This window comes from Buteo buteo, chromosome 27 (genome assembly GCF_964188355.1).
Source record: "Buteo buteo chromosome 27, bButBut1.hap1.1, whole genome shotgun sequence".
Taxonomy (NCBI): domain Eukaryota; kingdom Metazoa; phylum Chordata; class Aves; order Accipitriformes; family Accipitridae; genus Buteo; species Buteo buteo.
In genome coordinates this window covers 8,460,553-8,478,858 of record NC_134197.1, presented here as the reverse complement: position 1 = coordinate 8,478,858, position 18,306 = coordinate 8,460,553, and the positions used below count along the sequence as shown (strand labels likewise).

At 38.0% G+C, this 18,306-nt stretch overlaps 2 protein-coding genes across 3 annotated transcripts in view; one reads left to right on the top strand and one right to left on the bottom strand.

The window, feature by feature from the left end:
* LOC142045391 (radial spoke head 10 homolog B-like) overlaps positions 1–10,796 on the top strand; it is a 24,450-nt gene extending 13,654 nt beyond the window's left edge. For both annotated transcript variants that reach the window (XM_075058870.1, XM_075058869.1), the window contains exons 18-21: positions 209–325; positions 1,404–1,599; positions 2,039–2,272; positions 9,934–10,796. In XM_075058870.1, coding sequence (XP_074914971.1) covers positions 209–325; positions 1,404–1,599; positions 2,039–2,237 — 512 coding nt within the window. In that variant the 3' untranslated portion in view covers positions 2,238–2,272; positions 9,934–10,796. The remainder of the gene's footprint in view (positions 1–208; positions 326–1,403; positions 1,600–2,038; positions 2,273–9,933) is intronic.
* On the bottom strand, positions 2,795–18,306 carry CCZ1 (CCZ1 vacuolar protein trafficking and biogenesis associated). Its single transcript, XM_075058871.1, has 15 exons — positions 18,087–18,306; positions 16,245–16,342; positions 16,030–16,123; positions 15,858–15,932; positions 14,740–14,787; positions 14,033–14,116; positions 11,532–11,707; positions 10,808–10,889; positions 10,080–10,141; positions 9,034–9,145; positions 8,390–8,423; positions 7,931–8,048; positions 5,491–5,649; positions 4,321–4,448; positions 2,795–3,144 (listed from the first exon to the last, which is right to left on the bottom strand). The coding sequence occupies exons 1-15, from the start codon at positions 18,189–18,191 to the stop codon at positions 3,089–3,091; spliced, it is 1,431 nt and encodes a 476-aa protein (XP_074914972.1). The 5' UTR covers positions 18,192–18,306; the 3' UTR covers positions 2,795–3,088.

Below are 18,306 nucleotides of genomic sequence, written 5' to 3'. Positions count from 1 at the left end.
CCACTCATTTGGGCATGGAAACAGGAGACTGAACTCTGCAACTGTGCCTTCATTATAAAAAAACTTTTCATCAGTACAGAAGTATTTCAACCACAGGTCTAGCTGTAAGGTCAGATGACAATTTGTATTTATTTGTGCTGAAGATCAAACCTGATATTTAATGTACAGAATTACAGACTGAGTAATTTTTAATTTTCTTTCTTTGTAGTATCAGATACTGTCCTCTCATTTCACACAACTCATGGAGATAGCAAAGATGTTCAGTCATTGTTCAGCTGGAATGCACAAAAAGAACAAGATTTCTGTCCTGCAAAGGAATTGACAGGTAAAGCAGTCCTACTGTTTTAAGACTAACACAAAGAAATCCCTCGTAGCTCTTGAATTGCAAAATTTTAATTGTATATGCAGATTTCAGCTTGTCACAAGAGGGCAGTAAATGAACATTAATTCTGGAGGAAGTTTTTTAAAGAAAATTTTTAAAAGAAATTTTTTAAATAAAATGAAACTTATTAATTAAATGAGACATTTAAGTACTAACTTAAATAGTTTCCCTAATTTTAAAATGCCGTATTTTATTTGTAGGGCATCTAAAAGCTGTAATTTGTATTTACTCTGAGAAACTCAATCCTCAAGCCTGCCCTTTTTTTTTGTCATGCACAAATAAAAGATACTACTGCTATGTCTTGCTTCTTTTACTTAAGAATTATTATTAATGGTGTGCCACCATTAGCTGGGGCAAGATGTCTTATGTTATGACAAGCCAGCATTCATGCAGAAGAGAAATCACTATGAGCATTTTCTATATGTTGAGGCTAGTAATCTTTTTATACCATCTCCCTTCTGGCTGAGTAGCAGATCTCATCTGGGTTCTTTTTCGTGCTTGTTAAATGTTTTCTACAGATAAAGAACCCAAATCTCAGAACATAGGTAGACAAGGATCTTTGTGTAGTCATCAGCTCTTTCACTGAAATCTGATGACTGAAAAATTACAGATCGGAAAAAACTGTTTCTTAAAGAACCAGCAGATGGGCAGATTTTTTGACAGTCACAACAACTGGATGCTTGCATTCAATTCTGTTTTTTCAGGTAGTCATGTTTGTTCCTTCATTCCTCTATGTACGGGAGTCATGGATACTGAACTGTCATCATATTACTGCAGAAGACATTTATCATAGGATTAAAGGGGAAAGTTCATATTCTTCTGATGCCATTCCCAGGGACAAGTCACTCTGAAGACCCACAAAAGGGCCATCCCCTTTCACATGCATTAGTTAAACATTTCTCTCAGTTGCCATCTTCTGACCTTCCCATTGCAGAGTGTCAGAGCTGAAATATTGTAGTCCAAAACGCATTTGAAAGAGAAGCGCGATACTAAATAAACATGTTTAATTTACATGTTGCAGATGAACCAAAAGAAGCCAAAACTGAACAAGATGAGGAATTCAGTCTGTGGCTGTGTCGGGTGCAAATCTTTTTTACAACTAAGTTCTTCACTGCCTACCACCATGAAAAATTGGTGAGGGAAAAAATAAAAGAAAATAAAATACAGGATGCTGAATTAGCTGAGCTGAGAAAGATCAAGGATGAGGAGCTGGCAAAGTGAGTGTTGTATCTTGAAGTACTGCTACCTTTTATTTTCTACTAACAAAATTATTGAAAATGAGAAGTGTGCTTTAATAAAGTAGTATAGCGTACTGTAACTGGGAAAACAAACTCATCCAGGTATAAGCAGCAACATACAGAATGTAGCTCATGTGACTTCTGTTACTATCAGGAGTAACATATACAGCCTGCTTTCAGGTTACAGAAGTCTTAATTCTCTGATATTTCCTAGCCCTTGAGCCATGCTCTGTGTAAAGGCAGCTAAGAAATATTTTTTTTTACATACCATAAATCAGACTTGAAGTGGTAACTAGACAGATTTTCTGCTTCTCTACAATATGACAATTTATACTGCTCATACTGCAAATATAACTATAGTTGCTTAGCCAGTACCCCCTCTCTTGCACTACATTAAATTTAAATTTTGTTCACTCAGACTTATTGCTGGAAGAGAAGCAGAAGAGGCAAAAAGGCAAGAAGCAGCTGCAGCAGAAAAAACATTTGACTCCAAGGATGCAGACTTTAAGGAGTTAGAGGAGCCTGTCACACAGTTCGTACCCCCTCCAGAGGCACCCACTGTAGGACCCTCAGTTGTTACAAAGGTGCCTGCTGGCAGAAAGAGAAAGAAGAAATAAATCTAATGAGAACTACTGAAGCTTCAAGTAAGTAAGTAAGTACTCTTTGAATAAGAGGAGAAAAAAAAAACCACCAACAAAAAAGCCACACTTGCAGTAAGGTCTAAAATACAAGTACGATAAAACTGTATCCACAAGACTTGCTGGGGTCAGAGGAAAACTGTCTGCTCTTAAACCAAGGGTCTTGGGAAAGAGAATATAGTCATGTAAATGAGTATAACCCTTTAAACAAAACTATTCCATAAGTCACTATTTGAGTTGTACCTAAAAATTCCCTCAATGTTAAACTGATACAATCATGACAAGATATCAGTTCTTATATGTCCCAATGAAATGGTTTCTGCTCAAATATGATTTGACTGAAATACTGCATATAAACAAGTATGTAAGAATTGGACAATGACTTTAAATTGGGCTGAAGCAGGAGTTGCAAAGAACAGGTCAACCTAGAATGTTCTTTGTTGAGGGGTCTTTTGTAACCAGTCTAGTTTCACATTGTAGAAAATTAGCAGAAAGTCACATGCTGCAAATGAACACAGGAAAACAAAAAGATGCCCTTAAAAGTGTAACAATTATTAGTTTTATTTTCCAGTAAAATATTCACATAACGATATCAGAATGGAATGGTACAGATGAATTCAGACTGGTTTTTAATTAGTTTGCACATAAACATCTTTAAAATCTAAAAATTTTATGATCAAGAGTTTACAGATTTTAGTAGAAATTTTGATTCTTACAAAGCAAGTATTGCTTTACTATTGTCATTATTCCAGTCAATAATATGACTAATAACTTTTCATGTTGAACAAGTGTCTGACATTGACATCTTCAATAAATCAGCCCTTTGCAGATCAATCCAAGAAAAAAATATTATTAAATTGTGTTGCACAAAGTTTCTTCACTTCTTCTGTTTAAAAAAAAAAAAAAAAAGAGAGAGGATATTTCAGTATGATATTTTATAGGAATCTCCACAAGAAAAACCCTGGGGATCATCAGGAGATTATATATTAAATTCAAACAGAAAAAAACCTAGGAGTTTCTAATGTAGAAATACATTTAATGTTACTCTGTCTTCATTAAGAGAAGGTTGAGTCAAGTCTGATGTTTCACACTGTCTGAAAGATGAGTTGTATTCTAAGTGGCTAAAGTGTAAATGATAGTTTGAGTTTGCTGCTCGGCCATGCATCTTGTCAAACTTTTACACTGCAATAGCAGAAGACTTCGTTTCAACAAAAGGAAGTATATTATAACACCTTTTCAGGGGAAGGAGGGATTAGGGTAGTCTGTTAAAATAAATCAAGTCAGCTTTTTTTTCATGACAACTTTTGCTTCATGCTATTTGGCAGACAACATTTCCTAAGTTTATCAGGCACAGAAACACTCATTTACTGTTTCTGTATGGCAGGTTTGATCCTGAAAGACAATTAGAAATGACTGTTTAAGTCCTGCAACCCATTCCTCTTTTTAAAATTTAGGTTGCTAGGCTTTGGTCTTGGAAGAGTATTAATTCTTTCCCATCATCCAAGTGAGCACACTGCTTCCTATTAAAACAGCCCTAAAATTCCTGCAAGAAAGACTTATCTGCCCTTTCTCTTCAAGTCTATATAAAAGCTTATTGCATCTTAAGGTTAATTTGCACTCTTAGTCATAGTAAATAATTCTTAAAACATCATTAGAAACAAAACAACAATGGAATGAGGATCACTGACAGCATAGTCATTATGTATAAGTAACCTACCCATGGACCACTGACAAGTAAAACCTAACTCATATGTAAATATATTCATCTCAACTGTAATACACTTCATTAATTACTCCTAAATTAAGCTTGCAGAGCTCTCCTATTATTTGAAGGAGGAAGAATGGCTGATTAATAATTAAGAACATCTGCTGAATATTTATGCTGTTCTTTCACAGCTGGTAGAAGGCAGACTAAAACCTTATGCAAACTTACCTGGTCTGTCATAGATCAATCCCTCTCTAGATTTCTTGTAAGATGGATTTTATTACTTCTCCAGGGACATACATTACTAAAATGTATTCTTAGTAACTGTATTTAAAGGTAATAAAAACCAATCCTTACCATTAACTTCAATCAGATTTGCATTTTTTTGATTCAAAATAACATACAGTTCTCGCTGGTCTGACTTCTTCCCAACCACCCAGTAATCACTCATTGCCTTCACAATAATTTCCTCATCTTCATCAACTCTGAAAGAAGTTTGAGAAAGTAAAGAAGGTGGCAGCAAGTTCATCTTCAACAACTTTATTTGTAGTCATTAGGACAGCTTTATGTCATGAACTGCTGTGGCTGTGCAGTTTCAAAGAGACCCTACCAATACTAACTTAGGCATAATTCAGCAATCTAGGATGAAGGCTTCATAAACAGCTGCTTAGGACAATTACAGCCCCAGATGAGTAAATCATCAATTTGTCCATCGGCCAAATACTCGAATGCTTTGAAGAAAACACCTATCCTCCATACCATTAAGGACATACTTCATAGAATTATGATTTGCTACACAGTGACCAAAAAGTTGGAGATGGTATGGTGATATTAAGCTTTCACATTTCTAACTGTTAAACCTAGAACTAAACTGTGCTGAACAACTAGATGTATTACATAAAGCAGGCACTAACCCAGTACTTCCACAATATGAGGACACATACTTTTTTAATTTATAGAAAAATGAAAACCTTGTCCTTAAGCAGAGTGGGAAAACTGCTACTTGCTAATTATAGACATCAATTATTCAGCATTTTTGTGTTGTTAATTTTTATAGTGACAGAGCATCTGTCCCACCTTGAAGAACCATACCCATTGACAAGAAGCCAGTTACCTTTTCTATCAGCAGTAACTGCAAGGTTTGCATTTCATCTACTGTCTAATCTCTAAAAGCAGTCAGCTTTTTCAGAGCCAGAGATTAGACAGACTTAAATGCAAAAGCACTAGGCTTCACATCTCTTTTACATTTGTTATGGCTACTCTGAAGTTTCAAATAGATGAGAGATCTTCTTGGATAGAGGCCCTGGTCCTTCTTCAAATTATTTTTTTTTAAAAAGGACAACAGAATTTTTGTTTAAGACAGACTACTTCTAAACCAACACAAAATACCAAATATGACCCATGTTACACCATTTATCTCACAGAGCTATGAATAGCCATCCATGAACAAGACATCAAAGCTTCACTCATTTGAAAAAAATCTACCTGATAGAAGGAGTTGCAGACTATTTAATAGTTAAGCATTACCTGGAGAAGTCACTGTTGATGTCACCGAGAATCTTCATGAGGTCAGGGTGAACAGATGCAAGTGATACACTGGGTGTTTTCCTCATGTGAATGGTACTTTTCTCTGCCAGGTTCATGTGATTGAAATAGATAAACTTAAACTGAGGCTCCTTCTCAGCCCTAGGAATATTTTAAAAAAGAAAAAGAAAAAAGGTGACTTGTGAATACTGACACATTCTACAAGCACAGGCTTCACAGGGAACAGGTAACTAGCCAGTGCAAAGCTCGCTCAGACATCCTGAAGTTATCTTCACATTGAAGACACCCAAGTACATTAAGACTTGTGACATGACCAAACTTCATTTTAACACACTTTCTTGGATGGGAGGGGTGGGAAAAGCAAGCCTGCCAAACCAACCAGTTCTTCCCCTTCTGCTGCTTAGGCTGCTAGTAAATAGACACAGGGGAGTCTAAAGGCATTGCCCCACTTCCCAGTAGTGGCTTGTTTGCATTTTTCTAATGAGCTGTTCTTCCTCTGTCCCCATTTTGTTTCTTTGCTGCTGTCCCCAGTGCCAGTCCAGTCTGGTTTGAATGGATGCTGGGTCTTTAATTTGATCAATAAGTAATCTTCCACTCACATCTTTGTTATTTGTTACAATGAAAAGAAAGAACTCTTCCTTGATCCAGGCAATTAGATTTCCCCCCATCATTTGTGTGGGCCAAGCAAGAGACTTTTTTCAAACTCCTGCCTTGACAGTCTTCCTCCATTCCCTCTTTTATTAATAAAAAATCTGTCACTTAAAGATATAGTTTTGGTAGAAGTCACAACAAATTCAGACTGGCAAAAACTGGCTGTAACAATTGGTACTTCAGGCTATGTATTATTTAGAATCAGGGAGATACTGTGATGACACCACTCACCTTAGCAAACAACTAGATACCCTTGCTCTCTTGTCACCCAGATGCATTAGTGTCAAGAAACTGTATCATGTTTTCAGGACACCATGGCATTAAACTTTAAAAGAGTTAAAGCTGCCAAAGCCAGTCCCAGATGACATTAAAAAACTCTAAGCTTAATGATTTAGTAGATTGGCACAATTTCAAGCACATCCTGTTCTATACCCTGCGATTTTGCTCATTTGGCATGCTACCACTAAATGAGTCCGGTCAAACACCTATTTTTGGTTTAATTCCTCTTTTGTTGTCATATGCAATGCTGTTCTTGCTTCCCCAAATAACAAATCTATCTAAAAATACAATACAATTTTATGGAAAATCAGCTATAGTTCCAAGTGAAGTATATTTTCCAAAGCATTAACATCCTTTTTCATTTGACTTTTTATTTTGCCACTCAAGTAGTTACCTCAGTCCTGCAAAATAGAAAAAATAAGACAGTTTCTTCCTCACCTACCATGCATGGCAACACTTCAAGAAGCAGTAATTCTGGAAAAAAAGTACTCAACTGTAAAGCTTATATTGTAACCAAATAATCCACTCACTAAAATCCCCATTTCAAAAACTGTTAAACAAAAGTTGTTCTAGTATCTAGACCTTCATTTTCCTTTTGGATTTGTAACAGAGTTAAAAGTTACATATACTCCGTCCAAGCTGTAAGTACTTTTGTCTAAGGCAATACTCAGAGCTAGTGGTGTCAGTGTCCACTTGATGTGAAAAATACATTTCCTATTTTAACATTATACAAAATAGCAGAAGGTCAAAGCAGAAGTCAAAGGAAATCAGCACAAAGGATGTGGGTACAAAGACAGTGAGTGATCTTTTTAATTTTTTTTTTTTTTAAACTCAATTGTTCTACTAGCCCAAGGGCTATTTGTGAACATTATGAGATTCTGTTTTCCTCAAGAAAAGTTAGAAAGTATAAACTGAAGTTAAGATTTTGCAGGAACTGCTACTTCTCTACTTCAATATGGGCGACAGTGACAGAAGACTACCATGTCCATTAGCATTTTTGCCATCTGGTATATATTTTTGCAAGCACAGTAATCTGTAGAACTCATCATCTGCATGGGTCAGCTAGTCTCATTTCACATATGAAAGAAACAAAACCTCGAAGTTCCACCTCTTGTATCTGAATAATCTGCTGACAGCTGGGGCTTGAGGAAGCAGAATCCCAGTTGATAATAGTGAGACTTATCTTAATATTTACATGATTCTTATTCTGCAACAATTATGCACATAGAGGAAAAAGGTTTCAGCCACACAATAAACATCTGTTCCTAAATTAGTAACATCTATGTTGTTACTTCAGGGAGACCTAAATATGCAACAGGCACTTTATAAATGCTTAAGATGCAGAAAGGTAGATAAACATCATTTAAAGTACACAGTTAACTTAATGCTTTCAACATTTGCACTCATGTTACCATTATTTAAGTTGTTCATTAAACCTAATTTTTAACCAACTAATGAGGGACTGCAACAGGAGCAGAAACGTGGTACAAACCCTGATATTCTCTTGTTGATGTTGTACTGTTCACATATGTCTGATGCTAACATGGTGAGTTGAGGCCCAACAATGCTGTCCAGTTTACGGCAAAACTCCAGCGTAGGTGGAATTGAAGCTAGGTGATAGGTAAAGAAAAGGGAGAGATGAGATTCTCTTCCCACAGTTGAAGGTACAGTTTCTGCAGTTGTTTTCTTTAAACATCCATGAGAGGCCTCTCTCTTAATTATAACCTCCTGGATGATTTTGAAAGTCCATGGCTACCTGAAGCAATATTTACTCATTTTATTGTGTATATTGAGTTACTTATACCACTGGAACAAAAAACAAAAGACTGATAAAAGCACTCATGAAGAGGCTCAAATAACAAATTAACATGAGTATTTTTCAAGAGTAAAAACAAGTTGCATTTTGTACTAACTATGTCTTGCCAAATAAGTGATGCTAATAGGTACTTACCATCAATCATAAAGCAGACAGCTGCACTCATGGCCTGGAACAAAAAAGTTAAAGCAAAAAAACCATTTACAACAGGTTACCTCAACTACCTCAAACAAATGACAATACTTCAGTGAGGTCACACACAGGTAAACCAGTTAAAAAAAAAAAAATCGACTTCAAAGGTAAACTTCAATAGGATAATCTCTTTGCAATCCTGCACAACACAGGATAGTTAAGATTTTAAAAACTGTTAACTGGGCTGAATTTTAAGTTGTAGGGGAAAGGTAAAATTTGCTAAAAATGCATTTTATGCAAGGACATATGTCTGCAAGAAACTTGCATTTAATTTAAAAAAATACTAGTTTTTTGTTTTATTGATTAATACTACATAAAGCCAGGTATGAAACCACTTGAAGTAACTGAAGGCTGCTATTTTGTTTTAATAAAACAACTGTTTTGAGGGGGGTACAGGAGAGGGAAAAAGAGGATTCAGGATTTAAAGCTTGTTGCTAGAAACACCAAAGAGTTTTCTGTCTCTTTGCTTTAACCTGGTCATATGAATTGTATAGAAAGTCACATTGATAAGTACTTCACATCCTTGTCGTCTTCATTGTATATAGATTCCTAGTTCTGTGGAATAATTGCATAGAAAAACATAATACCTTATAAACAATTAAATGAAGCTCTTCATAAGTGTCATCAGTGTTAACAAATATTTTGGGGAAACGGCATTTTGCTTCCGGATCGTTAAGATTTAAAGGTCCAGTAAGAAACCTAGAAAATAATTCAATAGGTGAGATACGATGAATTCTTGCATTTCATTTTTTCCTATTTAACAGATGTTCTTGAAACTAACAATTACTTGTGTCTATGAATGTAGTTGAATACAGTGAGTTTTCAGCTATCCAGATAGGCACAGAGCCCTTAATGTATTATCTCAGCACTCTTACATTTTCAAAGTATTATTTGCATATACGCTCCAAAGAATTACAGAAACAGAATCAGAAAGCCTGAATAACACTAAGGAAATAAACTGTGCAGACCAAAGGAACAACGAAACTCTTTCCACATTCAAGTTGTGACTTACCTTTAAAAAACTTTTTTGTTGCTACTGGGAAAGCACTCTTCCTTTGCTTTCCAACAGTACATTCAAATTAGTTTTATGTAAAACAGTGGTGTGCTAGAAGCACCTAAACTTGGAGAGATGTGGGGGACAGATGGATGGGACAAGGAGTGTGTGCCAGCGCCTTCATCCCAAAAGAATACAATAAATCAGGCAAGAGGAATTATTGTGATGAAAGAAAGACGTCCAAACCCGCAACTATTCAAAATCATGTTGACCAGCTGATTAAGTACAGAATTCCCCACTGTGACATGCTGAGTACAGAGGGAAAATAAATAGATAAATCTCTAGATTAAATCTACACCTTTGTCTGAAGTGCCTGACTGAAAAGAAATGACTGGAGCAGTTCCAAAATTTTTCATGCAGTGCATTAAGAACAGTGGGGAAGAAAAATAAATGTGCAGTAATGTTAATGAAGCCTTTTCTCTTTTTTTTCCAGAGGTCAAGTTTTACATTGCACCAACTACTGTGCGACACTCTTGAATGAACTGTGTGTGGAAAACATACTCAAAATACATGTACTCCACCCAAACATTTTGTCCTTGAGGGAAGAAGCAGTAGATTGTGACAGTAAACAAGAGCTACCTTCCATAGTGTTGTAGATTTCCTGGCATTTCAGCACGTATTGGAGAATCTCTTCCCGCTAACTGAAGCGAAAAAGAACACACACAAGGAAAAACAGCTTAGAGAGGTATCTTCTGTTACATTTTGTGGACTGTCTTTAAATCAAAGCAAACCATTTGCAGAAATCACCACTCATGAAGATACATACTTTGTGTAACATGAAGGAGATAAAGCTAACGTGTAAGAGATGCTGATAGAACAGGGCATTTTGATTTTGCATTTATTAATTTTAAAATTTTGCTTATGGAACTTTTTGATGGGGGGGAGGGATAACTAATTCCATGTGGTCTTATGGCACTCCATGCTGCATTTAGCCATTAAGCTGAAGCGATTCATTTGCAGTACTGGGTAGTCATCAGGTATCGACACTGAGTAAACTCTCTATCACTATCCCATATCCAAATTATCAGCACAATTCCTATTGTAAGCATTAGGTGCAAATACTACTGAGTTCAGTGAAGTGCCCTGAAAGCAATACATCCCAGAATTTCTAAACTAAAATTTAAGAGCAGGGCGCATGGAAAGAGAGATATTCCTCTCTGGTATTTTAGCCCTTAGTGGTACCAAATAAACAGAAAGAAAATGAAGAAAAAAAACCCCAAACACAAAACCCAAAACTAACACCATCCTCCCTCCCCCTCCTCCCCCCCAAAAAAACCCCAAACCAAAAACCCCTCTAACTACCATACCTCAGGCTCCATGTGCCTTGGAAACAGAGATGTCGTGAGATATTTGTATAAAATTCTCATGTCATCTTGTTCCAGTCCACTCCTAGAACATCAGGGAGAAAAAGAAACGCAAGTGATGTTTGTGCTGCAGTTCAGATCACATGTTTTCCTCTAACCAAAACTTAGGCAAAGCACATACCAAACTAGGGTAGCAACATTTTGATGTCTCAATAGATTCAATCCCAGAACATTCATCTTTAATAAAATGTTAAGTTTATTTGCTAAATACAAACCACATCTAAATCAGCTGTAAACCAGAAGAGAAATAGAAACAATATTTAAACAAAGATCAAGTTTGCTATTCTTAACTCCATTTTTAAGTAGGACTCTTCACAAGCATTGCCAACTTCCTGGTTCAGAACCATATGAAGAACAATTCTTTAATTAACTGTCTCTACTAAAGGGTCCTACAGAGGACCTTGTATATATGCACAGAGGCTCTTAGGATGGAAATTACAAGGATACTTCTCTAGGTGCTCCTCAGGCCAACATGGAATTAATCGTTTGGTACAGGTTAGAGATTTTAAAGCTGAAGACCAATGCCTTTCTCACATATCACTCATCCTACCATTCAGTTTTATCATTTTCATGCAACTCTCTCACTGATTCAGAAGCTTTGCTATTATGGCACTTATTTATAGGATGAGAAATTGAAGACGCACAAAAGAATTATTGAAGTACCTACCAGATAAGCTGGTCATTGTAGAGAAATGCAGTATACTTGACTATGTTCAGGCTTTCTTCCATCCTGTTAATAAATGACTGAATTTTCAAGTAAGTCATTTTATCCAGTGGAAAGAAGCTGATTCCACAAAACACATCCAGCAGATCGCAAGACTGTAAATGCAGTGTCTGCAAGTACTAAGAGAATAATGACAGTTGTTTTTTTAGAATTCAGAAAACTTCCAACATGTAGATTTAAATGACAAATTTGAGTCTAATCCCCAGTAATCTAGACTAATGATCAAAAAAACCCCAACCCCAACCAAAAAAACCTCACCCTTCCAGTTCTACTTGTATGACATACTCCTTCATGGGGGGACAGACTTTTTAGTAGGGTCTGTAGCAATAAGACAAGGGGTAATGGTTTTAAACTAAATGAAGGTAGATTCAGACTAGATATAAGAATTTTATTATGATGAGGGTGGTGAAACACTGGAACAGGTTGCCCAGAGAAGTGGTAGATGCCGCATCACTGAAAATATTCAAGGTCAGGCTGGAAGGGGCTTTGAGCAACCTGATCTAGTTGAAGATGTCCCTGCTCATTGCAGGGCAGGTTGGACTAGATGACCTTTAAAGGTCCCTTCGAACCCAAACTATTCTATGATTCTATGTGTGAGTGTGTGAATGTGATTCCAGGTGTCAGCTTGCTATTACTTAATCATAGTGACAACAGCTTTTAAGGCTAGCTCAAGATCTTTTGAGAGTGTAAGAAAGCACAGCCTAACTTACTAATATTTAATTTCAGAAGTAACTCTGTAGAAATATTAGCAGATAAATCCATTAGCTTTCAGTGTGCAAAGGAAAAGATAATTTCTATTATTCTCTTTCTTGCTAGACTGTAACCTTTACCAAGATTGAAATGCTATCAAATGTTCTGCTTTGTGGAAGATGAGTTATCCAATGGCTCCCTCTACAGTCATTTCACATTACCAAAACAACCAAGAAGTAAAATACTTGCAGACAAATAGCATGACAGATCTCTGCAACAGTTTATAGTCTAAGTCTCATTTCCTTTCAGTGTTTCAGTCCGGTCCAAGCCTGCCAGCAACACGTAGTCAATTCATTCAATAGGGTTTTAGTAGAACAAAGTGCATGACTACATTTTTTAAGCATTCCTAATTCCCCAGCGAAAAAAAGAAACTTTTCCTTGGATTTCTTTGTTATGCAAATCCATAGCGATTACTGTTTTATCTTCAGTAGGAACTTCAAAGAAAAACAATGTTTTAAAGATAAAAATCTATTACTTTCGTTTTTGCCATGCTCTATTTTTTAACTTAGTCTAGACAGAAATATACACCAGCTAATCAAACAAGTACTCCTTGTGCCAAGAGTGTTCATTCTAGAGTCTCTTACAAAAAACAAGCAAAACCCCTCCCAAAACCCACAAGCAAAGGCTGTCCTAAAATCAGACTGAACTGTACTTTTGTTTATACTATCACAACATTGTGTTATTTTAAAAACCTGTTAAGAGAACAAAATTTTAAACACCAGTACACAGTCTCTACTCTCCATCATTATCAGAGATACCAATATTCACATCTCTACCACAAGAGAATTAACTGCTGACAGCAGTCCTCTGTTTCCTCCTCCCATGCAAACGAGAAAAATAGGTGCAGACAGACACTTGGGTGCCATCTTTTAAAGCCAGCTTGATGAAACTTCTCATGTAGGAACTCAAAATTCTGCCAGACATGACTACTCAGTCAGTCACATTATTTGAAAAATACCTGAATAATATTTGATGGATTTCTTGCTCAGAAATAGGTTTTGGTTTCCATCCTTTCACTAAAACATTTGCTTTTAAAGACTGAAATTAAATTCTGAAGACTAGTTATAACCAAGGCAGTATTTCCTGAAACCTTATCAGACATGACTACTAATTCTACATGGGGTGGGGAGTAGAAGTTAAAAATTACAACTATCCATTACTTCACAGTACTATAGGACTTTAAGTCTGTGCTTGCAGGTTGTGGAATCTCCACCCCCAGGTATTTTCAAGACTCAAACAGCCAAAGCCCTGTGCAGTCTAGTTTGAATTCAGTGTTACCCTGCTTTGAATAGGAGGCTGAACTGGATGACCTCTCCAGATTCCTTCCAACCTGAATGATTCTGCAACAGTTACTCAAATAGGTCTGCACAGACTGTTACCACACTAACCAATCCAAACATTAAAACAGAATTTCCAAAGAATGAACATGATTCCATCGAAAAAAATATCCAACAGCTAAGCCATTCCATCAAGCCATAACCTTGCTTGTAGTTCAACTTCACTTAAAGAACCTACCACATTAGTAGGAAGCAGGAATTATTTCCAAAAAACGAGCAACCAGACTTTTCGTGTTACCACTACACCTTTTCCACTGCTCGTGTTTTATAGTCCTACTGCAGCCACTTTGAGAAGATTTTTGCATTTTAATTCCAGTGCAAAATCACACTGTATGTGCCTGAAAGATAAGGTCTTACCCGATGGAAGAATTTCTCTAGTCTCTCCTTTAGAACTTTTACACCTCCATCTTCCATGGCTTTCAGGAATGTACCATTGAAAAGCTAATAGTTAAAAAAAAAAATCTGTCAGTTGGGTAGTCATTTAAAATAATTTCTTATAACTCGGCCCTGAATATAGCTAGATTACAATACAGCTCCTGTTTCTCAGTATTTGGACCCCACATAGATCCAAACGTACCCCTTCTTTATTGAAGAAACATTTCTGAGGTTTGCAGAGTCCAGGTATATACGGCAGCAGGGGCAGAGTTAGAAAAGAAAACTAAATTCTGTAATGCTAGAGAAATTATTTATCTGTGTCACTTAAGTATCTTGTGCTCTTGCTTTGTAACAGCCAGATTGATGGCCTTTATCCAGTATTGTTTCTCCAACAGATAATACCTAACACCATCAAAATCAAATGCTTAGTAGTGTAACTGCCCATGAAAAGAAATCTGGACTTCACAGAAATTAGAAAGCTCTTCTTTTTACAATAAGCTAACGAACCAGCACAGGTAACTGCAAAAGCTTTGTTTTTCTCTTCCATCAGCACCATTACAGCTTCAGGAAGAGAGCAGACAATAGTAACGAGACAAGAATGTCAAAGCAATGATGAGCTTGCACATCCAAATGGTACCATGAGGATCTCTTCCTCTGTCCAGAAGAGGAGCCTCCAGTATTAACTCTACCTTGTACATGCTGTAGCACTGCTGTAGGACCGAACTATAAACCTTGTCCTGCAGAAAAGAGAGCAGGACGTTAGTATAAGCAGAGGGAGAATTTCAAATATTTTGGCTGAGCTCCACATAACATGTTTTCAAAGAGCCAGCAAACACAAAAATTAGAGCAATCAATCCCTGAAAAGTTAAGTAGCATTTTCAGTCAGTGTCTAGAAATTTCTTTGTACTTACAAAGTACTATTTCTATAAAGGGAGTCCCTTCCACCCTTACATTTAATACCAAAAGCACCTTATTAACTCATGCACAAGACACAAGTTAAAAACAGTGCCCTTCCCTAAGGCCAGTGGTCAGTGAAAATTAACTTATATTTCTGACTAATTTTCTCTTCATCCAAGTCAAAGGCTAAAGGAAGTGGGACACCATAGCAGGTTTTTACTGAGCTAGGATCTTAACCCAGATGAAAAAAAGACTATTTTATTGTTTGTCTGGCAAAATAAGGGTGCCTGTGACATCAGTCCTTTTCTTAGAACACAATGAGGACCAGAACTAGTGCACACTGTAATGAACGGAGGCAGCATAAGCAACCAGCTTTTTAAATATTATTCCACCCAGTCAAATACCCTTCCTGTATACAAATAAACTGACCTAATGATACTGAAGTTTGGACATGAAATCCCATGATAGTTATGAGCTGTTTGTTTTTCCAGATTATTAGTAAAGATTACTAGCAGTCTTAAAAAAGTAGTAACATTATACTTAAACCTAATAAAAATATATAATGTAAAATCTTGCAAGATCTTTATTAAACAAACAGATCCTAAAAAAAATTCACCTATTCCAGGCTAAAAGTCTCACAGCTTTATATTTCACCGATGTTTATTGGGTGATCTTGAACTGCTATTTGGATAATTCTCTCTCTTGCTCTCTTCAAACTTTATTGAAAAGTACTTTGCCCTTTTTCCATTTATGGAGATATATTTTTTAATATATATATATATAAAAAATCAATTTGGCAGCAGTTCAAGAAGAATCAAACTAAGATATTTCTGGAGGTACTCTTAAAATATAATAAAACCCATTTGGGGAAAAAAAAAAAAAAAAAAAAAGGGAAAAAGTTCAGTATTACCAGTAATTCTTCTTCCTGATATTCATACACTGGCTTTCCATCTTTGTGTTTTTCTATTATCGGATTCCGTACAACCTAGAAAGTGGAACAGGCTGGTATTAGACAATGCAGAATGCATTGAGAACATTGCGATATAATGTTTTAGAAATATGCATATCACATGCATAAGTACCATGACCATCCAGAAGTTTTCTTCAGGTTCATGGAAAAATTGTCTATTCTTCTGCGTATGTAGGGATTTTGCAGGTTTTGTTGGACTAAAAGTCCTGGAAGGAAAACATATACGCAGACACAGATATTTATACACACAAAAAGAAAACATACAATGGGAAATTTAAACTACAGTGCTTGTGCTAATACAATGAGCTGTGCAATCAGGCTGCATACCTTGTGAATTGTACTATAGCTTCACATAGTCCCACATTTCTAATTTTTTCATTCTTTTCTACTTCATTTGGGTGATAGAAGAGAATCTTCTTTTCCTCCTAAAATTTAAAAAAAAGAATCAAAGCAAATGCATTTTAATAGAATCAGAGCTAAAGAATACTGAGTTCAGGGTTTGCTTGTTTTTTAACTTTAATCCCTTAATTTCCTAGGCTGATTTTTATCTTGTAACTAAATGGGCTTCTGTAATTAAGCACACTTAAAACAGTCAGTCATCCCAAGATATCTCAAAACGCTTTATAAATTGAAGGCTATTGAAATAATAGGCCCTTGTCACTTCACAGCTCGTTCAAAGCAAGGCTGGCTTCAAAGCCAGCTCAGATTGCCCAGGGCCTTGTCCAGTCAAGTTTTGGATATCTCCAAAGATGGAGATTCCACCACCTTTCCAGGCCCCCCCTCTACTGTTTGACAACTTCACTGTGAAGAATTTTTTCTTCTATCTCATCGGAATTTCCCTTGCTGGAACTTCTTCCGTTATCTCTCATCCTTTCATTTCAAGGACCTGACTCCATCCTCTATAGCCACCCTTTAGGCAGTGAAGACAGCTATCAAACCCCCTTCCACATCATCTCTTCTTCAGGCTGCACAAATCCAGTTACCCTAAGGCTCTCCTGGTACATCACGGACTGCGGCAACCTGACCGACTCAGGGGCCCTCCATTGGCCTTGCTTCAGTTTGGCAGTATTTCTCCTGCTCTGGCAAGCCCAGAGGAACACAGTGCCCACCGGCAGTCTCACAAGCGCTGAACAGAGGGGAAGCAATCACTTCACTTGACCTGCTACTGCATACTCACTCAAAACAGCCTGGTATGCTGTTTTCGCTGCCACAAGGGCACACTGCTGATTCACGTGCAACCTGTTGTTCACTTAGGACTACCTGGTCCTGTTTTGCAAAGCTGCTTTCTAACCAGTCAGCCCCTGGCCTGTCATGGTGCACGAGATTATTTCATTCCACACACGGGACTTTGCATTTGCCTTTATTGAGCTCCACGAGGTTTCTGCTAGCCCATTTCCCCAGCTCGCTGAGGGTCCCTCTGAATAGCAGCCCTACCTTCTGTCAACAGCTTCCCCAGTTTGGAGTCACCCATGGACTTGTTGAGGGTGCACTCAGTCTCATCACCCTGGTCGTTAGTAAGCATGTAAGAACACTGCCCTGTTCAAAAACTATTAAAACTAAAGATTATCACATGAACCATACAATACACTGTTATCTAAAAACAGAGGCCCTAGTTTCTTGAATTTACTTATTAAAGATCACAATGGCTAGAAAATACTAGCAATAACTTGAATTTATCCCATTTAAACACTAAGCTTTCTACCATGCTGTATCTACCTGGAGAAAATTACTTTTAGAAAAAGTTACTTCCTCAGTAAAACATAGTTACCAACAGACCAGCTCCCCATCTACAACATTTTAGGTGCTACTGTCGAAACCCCCCTCGGCCACCGTTCCTTTTTAGCCCGAAGCAGAGGCAGACCCAGACGCAGGTGGCACTGGCACTCGTCCCCGGCCCCTCCGAAGACAGACGAGGGGCGAGCCCCGGCCGCGGGCAGGGAAAGCCGCGGCTCCCTCCTCCCCAGCAGCCGCCTTTGTTCGGGGATGCTCGGCGGGGAGGGGGGAAGCGTTAATTCCGCGGGCGCAGGCTGCGGCCCAGGCCTCGGGGAGGGACGGCAGAGCCGAGACAGACGCCCCGGCCCCCGCGGCAACCGAGCCCGGGACAGAGCCGGGCCGGGAGGCTGCCCTCCTCTCCCCACAGCCCCGCGACGCGACGCCCCGCTCCGGTACCTCTCCCTCTTTGGGGCCCAGCTTGGGGTTGTAGATGAAGAAACTGAGCAGGGTCGGAGCGAGCTGTTTCTCCTGGCCGGCTCCCCCCGCCGCCGCCGTCGCCATACTGAGCCTGAAGCGAGCGCGCCTGGGGCCGGCAGCCGCCACACACCATCAGGGAGCAGCGCGGGGCCCTCCGCCGGCACCGGCCCCGCAGCACTTCCGCCTTCTTTCCCCCCCC

Coding starts and splice junctions, on each gene's coding strand:
- CCZ1 (XM_075058871.1), bottom strand. CDS start 18,191: ATGGCGACGGCGGCGGCGGGGGGAGCCGGCCAGGAGAAACAGCTCGCT. Junction 8,424..9,033: donor TTCATTTAATTGTTTATAAG/GTATTATGTTTT, acceptor TTTTTGTTCCAG/GCCATGAGTGCAGCTGTCTG. Junction 4,449..5,490: donor ATCAACAGTGACTTCTCCAG/GTAATGCTTAAC, acceptor AACTTCTTTCAG/AGTTGATGAAGATGAGGAAA.